The 8,832-nt window shown below is 40.1% G+C and overlaps 1 protein-coding gene across 2 annotated transcripts; it reads right to left on the bottom strand.

The window, feature by feature from the left end:
- Positions 1 to 552: 552 nt before the first annotated feature.
- Positions 553 to 6,608, bottom strand: LOC112079037 (zinc finger protein 79-like). 2 transcript variants are annotated; one of them, XM_070442208.1, is made up of 2 exons: positions 5,859 to 6,608; positions 553 to 1,626 (listed from the first exon to the last, which is right to left on the bottom strand). In XM_070442208.1, exons 1-2 carry the CDS (start codon positions 6,334 to 6,336, stop codon positions 851 to 853), a joined length of 1,254 nt encoding a protein of 417 aa, XP_070298309.1. In that variant the 5' UTR covers positions 6,337 to 6,608; the 3' UTR covers positions 553 to 850. The 2 variants fall into 2 exon arrangements, with proteins under 2 accessions (XP_070298309.1, XP_070298308.1); XM_070442207.1 differs by having other exon boundaries at positions 553 to 1,629.
- Between the last annotated feature and the right edge of the window lie 2,224 nt (positions 6,609 to 8,832).

The following is an 8,832-nucleotide window of genomic DNA, read 5'->3' on the forward strand; positions in this document are numbered from 1 at the left end:
TCCCACTTCTCCTGGTCGGACTCCCACTTCCTCCTGTGTCTGGGCTCCCACTTCCTCCTGTGTCTGGGACTACTTCCTCCTGTGTCTGGACTCCCACTTCCTCCTGTGGCTGGGACTCCCACTTCCTCCTGTGTCTGGGACTCCACTTCCTCCTTGTCGTTCCGGGTTTGGCAGGTGTAGGCCATCATTGTTCTTAACTGACTTGCCTAATTAAATACAATGTTAAATACAAAAAATAACAAAATACACATTCAGTCATCAAGTCTTCTCTTTTATTGATTTATATGGGCTCGAGGATGGCTCAACTGTTGAAGTGCCTACATCATTACACATATTATTCATCAATAGTGGGAATATGAATTAAGATATGCAACATCATTTTGTATATATAGTGTATGCAAGATTACCCCTTAAAATGAGTGGATTCAGCTATTTCATCTAGTTAGCATTGGCTCACAAAACTACCTCAAACGTCCCCCATACTGGACACAGACACATAAAAATGGAATCCACTAGTTCATCTGACTCTGGTAAGGTASATAAAGGGCCTCATTGTCAAAATCATAAAGTATCCCTTTAATGACTTGTATATATGCCCACAACATTCTGTAGTTGGGATACGCACACCATTCCAACACAGAAAAGCTACCTTTTTAACATACTTAATTTTAAARATTTGGAAAACGATTTCACTCATATTGTAATTAATTATACATCATAGAAATCTGGGAAAGCCATACACTTACTCACTCCATATTCAATTTATATTTTAAAATAAAAATAAATCATACAAATGTATTTTTGAGTCCACTTTCTATAATTAGATTTAATGTGGCATAAACAAAAACACTCAGTCAAAAATATGAGACAATTGTGGGAGCACAATGTGTGTTTTCTGATGAATTTTAAGTCCATGTGAGGTACTATATCTCTTTCCACACTGGGAGCATTGGTAAGGCTTCTCCCCTGTGTGTGTTACCTCATGGACTTTCAGGTGCCCTAACTGCATAAATATCTTTCCACACCGGAGGCACTGATAACTTTTCTCTACGATGTGGATTCTTTCATGCTCTTTAAGTTGTTGAAACCACGTAAATTTAATTCCACAGTGGGAGCAGTGGAAAGGCTTCTCCATTGTGTGTCTTTGCTCATGTTCTTTCAGGTTCCATACATTCTTAAAACTCTTTTCACAATGAGAACAGTGGAAAGGTTTTTCCACAGAGTGTGTCCCCTCATGTCTTTTCAAGGACCCCGATGAGAAAAAATTCCTTTCACACTGTGAGCAGTGGTAAGGCTTCTCTCCTGTGTGTGTCCTCTCATGTGATTTCAGGTCCCCCCGTTGGGTAAAACTTCTTTCACACTGGGAGCAGTGGTAAGGCTTAGAGTGTATTTTTTCATGTTTTTTCATATATTCTGATGAATTAAAATTCTTTCCACACTGAATGCATTGGTAGGGTCTCTCCTTTGTGTGTGTCCTCTCATGTCGTTTCAGGTTCGCAAACCAGCTAAAACTCTTTCCACACTGAGAGCAGTGTCTTCGTCTTTCTGGTTTGGACGTCTCTGGGTCTGGTTCCCCTGAAGCACTCTTCAAGCTGTCACACTGAGAGTCTGCGTCTGGTCTCTCCCCTGCTGAAGACAAACAGAGAGTTTAGTTAAACAGAGAGACCTGAATGAAACCTCCACATAATAACACTGTCTTCCTATGAGGTTTAATCTAGACTAGAGCTTGTCATCACAGAGTGGCTGTAGTGCTTTGTAGGCTAATAAAAACACTATTAAACTTAGTGGTGTTATGCATTTATTAGACCTAATGGATACATATACTAGTCAGTATAGGATACATGTATTAGACCTAATGGGTAAATAGACTAGTCAGTATAGGATACATGTAATAAAACAAAGTAGCACCCCTATTTACTCAGAGTAACAACACACATGCAACTCAACAAAAATATGAACGCAACATGTGAAGTGTTGGTCCCRTGTTTCATGAGCTAAAAATAAAAGATCCCAGAAATGTTCCATRYGCACAAAAAGTTTATTTCTCTCAAATGTCGTGCACAAATTTGTTTACATCCCTGTTAGTGAGCATTTCTACTTTGCCAAGATAATCCATCCACCTGACAGGTGTGGCATATCAAGAAGCTGATTGAACAGCTTGATTATTACACAGGTGCACCTTGTGATGGGGCCAATAAAAGTGCACTCTAAAATGTGCAGTTTGTCACAACACAATGCCACAGATGTCTCAAGTTTTGAGGGGGAGTGGAATTGGCATGCTTACTGCAGGAATATCCACCAGAGCTGTTATCAGAGAATTGAATGTTCATTTCTCTACCATAAGCCACCTCCAACATAGTTGTAGARAACTTGGCAGTACGTCCAACAGGCCTCACAACCACAGACCACGTGTTTGACGTCGTTTGGGGGAGTGGTTAGCTGATGTCAACGTTGTGAACAGAGGGTCCCATGGTGGCGTTGGGGTTATGGTATGGGGCAGGCATAAGCTACGGACAACGAACAAAAACTGAATTTTATCGATGGCAATTTGAATGCATGAAAATGCACGGCTCAATGTCGCAAGGATCTGTACACAATTCCTGGAAGATAAAAATGTCCCAGTTCTGGCCTGCAGACTCACCCAGAACATCACCCAGTTTTACTTCACATTATGGGGCATGCATTACTTTGCTTCAAAGTAGCCGAGGCAATATCTAACCATAGAAACATGGAGCCATTATGTCATTGAAACCAGCATTTCACTCCTATTCTATTGGTTTTCATTTCGTTGTCCAGACGTCAAAGGCACAATCCTAGACATATTAGCAACCCATCCTAGTTGTTCTCTTCATATTTACCTTCTTCTTAAACGCCACAATAGACAGAATTCTGGTGGCAGAAATTCGAACGGTTCGCCTAATTTCCGTTTGTGGCAAAACAAGCGATGAATAGCGTAGAGGATCATTGTAGCATCTAAACCGCTGTGAAACATATTTTCATGAACTAAAAATATTGTATTTTCAGCTGTTCGAAGCTGGTGTGCGAAACTTGAAAGTTAAAACGAGCAAAAGCGAAAAACTTAAGAGCGAGGAAAAGCATAGAAATAGATCATGTCGAACAGATCTACCGCTTCTTAGACTTGCTTAAATGAGAATGGATTTATATTTTATGTGAATTTGGTCGGGGTGCCTAAAAAGCTTCCTACTGCCCTTTAAGTTTCTAACAAAGATTTTCATATCTGTCACATACACTGAGGAGAAAACATTAGAAATGCTCTTTTCATGACATAGACTGACCAGGTGAATCCAGATAAAAGCTATGATCCCTTATTGATGTCACTTGTTAAATCCACTTCAATCAGTGTAGATGAATGGGGGGGGGGGGGGGGGGGGCAGGTTAAATACAGATTTTTAAGTTTCGAAACAATTGAAACATGGATTGTACAGAGCCTTCAGAAAGTATTCACACCCCTTGACTTATTCCACATTTGTGTGTTACAGCCTGAATTCAAAATGGTTTAAATATTATTTTGCTCTCACACATCTATCTACACACAATACCCCATACGACAAAGTAATTTGACGACAAAGTAATTTTTTTGTTGACATTTTAGCTAATTATTGAAAATGAATATCTCATTACATAATTATTCACACCCCAGAGTCAATACATGTTATAATACACTGTGATTACAGCTGTGAGTCTTTCTGGGTACATCTCTAAGAGCTTTGTATTGGATTTGCCCCAAACATAACACTTCGTATTCAGGACCCTTTCTTCTTTAAGGTTGCTGCCCCTATCATCTTCAACTTGTTTAACCTCTCTCCTCTCTGGGGACGTTCCCATTGCTTGGAAGGCAGCCACAGTTCGTCCTTTATTTAAAAGGGGAGATCAAGCTGATCCTAACTGTTATAGGCCTATTTCTATTTTGCCCTGTTTATCAAAAGTGCTTATTTATAAACCTTCTTAGGCCTCCCTCCCACTATCTGAGATATCTACTGCAGTCCTCATCCTCCACATACAACACCCGTTCTGCCAGTCACATTCTGGTAAAGTCCCCCAAAGCACACACATCCCTGGGTCGCTCGTCTTTTCAGTTCGCTGCAGCTAAGAAAAGCGACTGGAAGGAGCAGCAACACACACTCAAACTGGACCGTTTTGTCTCCATCTCTTGTATTGTTGTCTCTACGCCTGACCTTTGTTGCTGTTGCCCAATAATGTTTGTACCATGTTTTGTGCTGCTACCATGTTGTGTTGCTACATGTTGTGTTGTCATGTGTGCTGCCTTGCTATGTTGTTGTCTTAGATCTCTCTTTATGTAGTGTTGTGTTGTCTCTCTTGTTGTGATGTGTTTTGTCCTATATTTATATTGTATTTATTTATTATTTGAATCCCAGGCCCCCGTCCCCACAGGAGGCATTTTGCCTTTTGGTAGGCCGTCATTGTCAATAAGAATTTGTTCTTAACTGACTTGCCTAGTTACATATAGGTTGGCTCATCGCGCTCTTTAACGACTCCTTGTGGGGGGCCAGACGCCTGCAGGCTGACTTCGGTCGTCAGTTGAACGGTGTTTCGTTAAGCGGGCAGGTGTTAAGGAGCGCGTTTGGCGACAAGACAGTGTGCACAAGAATGTTGTTACCATGTTTTGTGCTGGTACCATTTGTGTTGCTACCATGTGTGTTTGTCATGTGTTGCTGCCTTGCTTTGTTGTTGTCTTAGGTCTCTCTTTATGTAGTGTTGTCTCTCTTGTTGTGATGTGTGCTTGTAAGTAAGCATTGTTGGTTAGGGGTTTGTAAGTAAGCATTTCACTAAGGTCTACACCTGTTGTATTTGGCGCGTGTGACTAATAACATTTGATTTGGCGCTAATAGCTAAATAGTTAACTAGATGATTTTTAATTGGCTATCTAGTTCCTCTGTTGTCTGACTATTAAAAAAAAAAAATTGTTGCCAGGCAAGGGGACAAAGTGTAATATCGAAGCCCTGCCTATTTAAAAAAAAATGTATAAATTATTTAACCTTTATTTAACTAGGCAAGTCAGTCAATAACAAATTCTTACTTACAATGACGGCCTACTGGGGAAAAGTGGGTTAACTGCCTTGTTCAGGGGCATAATGACAGATTTCTACCTCGTCAGCTCGGGGATTCGGCTTAGCAACCTTTCGGTTACTGGCCCAACACTCTATCACTAGGCTACCTGCTGCCCCAAAAGCCTTCCGCATGCTTTGGTTCAGCTGGCGACCTAACGAGTGGCTCACATAGGCTACTCCCTTTTAATAGTACTTAAAACTGCAATAGTACTTTTGTCCGTCTTGAGACGCCGTAGGCAGTATACAGTTCTTCAAAATGGTCAGAATTAATCTAAGATATGCTGTTTATACAAAAGTATGTGGACACCACTTCAAATTTGTGAATTTGGCTATTTCGTGAGTCTCTTCTGGATGAGAGTGTCTGCTAAATGACTCAAAAGTAAATGTGCTTCTACACCTGCATTGCTTGCTGTTTGGGGTTTTAGGCTGGGATTCTGTACAGCACTTCGAGATATTAGCTGATGTACAAAGGGCTATATAAAATAAACTTGATTTGATTGATAAATAGGCCTACCCCTGGCGTACAGTTGAACTAAGCTCATTGGGCCTTTATAATTCTCCTAGAATCAATGGCTAGGGCTGTTGGCCACAGAACTTAGTTAAACAAAACAGGCATGTACCAATGGCCGTCTTCTCCTTTAACAACTCATACAGTACTYAACAACATATTCAAGTGTAGAACGTCAGTAGAATGCCCCTTTAAAAACACACACAGCCRAGTTCAACAACTGCAMAGCTTCTGTCCCCTGTTTRTAAGACAATACTCACTGGTGTTAACAGGATCTTCAGTCTCTTCCTCCTCTCCATCTTCCTCCTCCTCTGTCACTCCCAAAACGTCTTCCTCCTCCTCTTTTGTTGAGATAGCCTCCTCTTCCTCTTTTACTCCAAAAGGTTCTTCCTCTTTTTTCACTAAATTCTCTTCTTCTTTCAATGTTACGTCATCTTCCTCCTTTTTGATTCTGAAAGCTTCTACCTCCTCCTCTTCCACTGTGACAGCCTCTATCCCCTCTTCCTCTTTCACTACAAATGGTTCCTTCTCTTCTTTCACTGTAACATCCTCCTCTTCTTCTTTCAATGTGATATCCTCCTCTTCCTCCTGTTTTATTCTGAAAGCTTCTTCTTCCTCTTCTTTCACTGTAATATTATCCTCTTCTTCTTTTACGACAATGTTCAGCCCCAGAGCTTCTTTCTCCGTCCAGCAGACCTCCTCTTCTTTAACAAGGGGACAGTAGCTTAGTGAGCTCATGGTCGGGGATGTTAGCGAGCTAGCTAGTTAGCATTAGCAACTAGCCTAGTGCTAAACTCAGTATGAATTTAACAAATGTGCTTATTTAAGTAAACAAGCAAATTGCATGTAAGTTAAGTAGTGTATACGTGAACAGAATTGTGTTTAAAACACTGAGATTCATATAAACACAAATGGTCGAAAGAGTATCAATGTTTAGGTTTTATGTTTGCTTGCAAGCTAGCGAAGTGGTTGAATCAGTAGCCGTGTTGTTGTTGAAGAAGCGTCCCGTCCACTAGAATAGACGTCACCAAGAAGCATCACGTCCCGTCCACTAGAATACACGTCACCAAGAAGCATCAGCTGAAAGACACGTCGCCATCTGCTGACTGGAGTGGGTAACGCTGTTCAATGAAATAAACAATTCTGGCAAACAACGTTACAAAAAAATTATTGGGAAAATAACCAGATATTTTTTCTCTTACTTCTAAGTACCTCAACACAGATGTAGAAGCTGAATATGAATATGTACAGATTTAATAAATCCTGTTATGAAAAGATAATGTGTTAAACAATTATCTGTTGTTGTCGTTGTTTATGTTTTCACCTCCGGAGTTTTTATCTTGATGAGAGCATTTTATTTCTTTACAGGGGCAATCTGCAGTTCAAACAATAACAAGCCGCTACCCCGCCACTGTTTTGGTAAAAAAGGGGTTATAGTTTTAACCAAACTGTGAGAATATATAGTGTTTGTTCAGAACTACATTGTTTACAAACAACGAGGTAAAAACAGGTTTTTATGTTCTGATGGGGTACAACAGTTGAACTAAGCCCACGAGGCATGTATATTATAGTTGGGTTCTGATGGGGTACGACAGTTGAACTAAGCCCATGAGGCATGTATATTATAGTTGGGTTCTGATGGGGTACAACAGTTGAACTAAGCCCATGAGGCATGTATATTATAGTTGGGTTTGATGGGGTACAACAGTTGAACTAAGCCATGAGGCATGTATATTATAGTTGGGTTCTGATGGGGTACAACAGTTGAACTAAGCCCATGAGGCATGTATATTATAGTTGGGTTCTGATGGGGTACAACAGTTGACTAAGCCCATGAGGCATGTATTAGTTATAGTTGGGTTCTGATGGGTACAACAGTTGACTAAGCCCATGAGGCATGTATATTATAGTTGGGTTCTGATGGGGTACAACAGTTGAACTAAGCCCATGAGGCATGTATATTATAGTTGGGTTCTGATGGGGTACAACAGTTGAACTAAGCCCGCCCATGAGGCATGTATATTATAGTTGGGTTCTGATGGGGTACAACAGTTGAACTAAGCTCATGAGGCATGTATATTATAGTTGGGTTCTGATGGGATACYGCAGTTGAACTAAGCCCATGAGGCATGTATATTATAGTTGGGTTCTGATGGGGTACAACAGTTGATCTAAGCCCATGAGGCATGTATAAGTTAATTCTCCAATAATCCATGAGTGTATATCATTATTTTAAAAGATTGAAATTGGATGTAGCAATTCCAGATTGCCCCTTTAAAGCCACACTCTGTAAAATGTAAACATACTATTTCCTTAAAATCACACTCTGTAAAATATAAACATACTATTTCCTTAAAATCACACTCTATAATATACAAATTATCTGAGTGATCCACCAACACAAATATAAACAATTGAGAAAATAGCCGATTGCGCTTGATTATCTGTAGTGCTGAAGGAATGACATAAGCAGACACACACACAAACCCACACAGGCAGAGTTTGAAAATGATGATTTAGTTACAGAGTGTAGGCTACAATATTAGGAGGAAATTATAGTCCTAAAAATGACATCCTGTTTCACTGACTCACCTAATGATGCGCGACTCACTCGCTGGTAATAGCCGATGCGCTCGAGCCAAAAAGCCCCTCTCGTTTTTTTCTTCGTAAAACAATATTTGGATGTTGATCAAATATGTTGGTAGCCTACAGCGGACATATTACAGTATTCTCTTTTCAGCAGGAGCCATTTTCTTTACAACCTGTGTTTTCCCCGATTGTATTTGAAATATTGCAAAAGACCTGTTTTGTCTGCATGCTGTTTGTTCTTTGACAGATTTGCCGTGTATTCCCAACCGTAGGCTATGCCTTGTTATTGTGCTACACTCCACAGCTAGGCTATTTTTTCCTCCAAGAAGCTATTGATCCTCTATGTCAAAATTATAGACTTTATCATAGGCTATTCTGAATTATATCATTTATCTCTGAACATACAGCAGTAACTATAACTTTTATTTTTTTCAAATGTATTTCAATTTATCAGGGGTGCTGTTCAAAGCTGTTCAAAATCCTCCATTCATCTCATTAGATCAGAACAGGAAAGGCCTTGATTCTAGACCGTAAAATCAAATCAAATCCTCCATCCATCTCATTAGATCAGAACAGGAAAGGCCTTGATTCTAGTCCGTAAAATCAAATCAAATCCTCCATCCATCTCATTAGATCAGAACAGGA

This window comes from Salvelinus sp. IW2-2015, unplaced genomic scaffold, assembly GCF_002910315.2.
Source record: "Salvelinus sp. IW2-2015 unplaced genomic scaffold, ASM291031v2 Un_scaffold6757, whole genome shotgun sequence".
Lineage (NCBI taxonomy): Eukaryota > Metazoa > Chordata > Actinopteri > Salmoniformes > Salmonidae > Salvelinus > Salvelinus sp. IW2-2015.

Excerpts from the sequence above, each read along its gene's own strand:
- LOC112079037 (XM_070442207.1), bottom strand. The coding sequence starts at position 6,336 with ATGAGCTCACTAAGCTACTGTCCCCTTGTTAAAGAAGAGGAGGTCTGC. Across the intron at positions 1,630-5,858 it reads TGAAGATCCTGTTAACACCA|CAGGGGAGAGACCAGACGCA; the intron begins GTGAGTATTGTC and ends GTTTGTCTTCAG.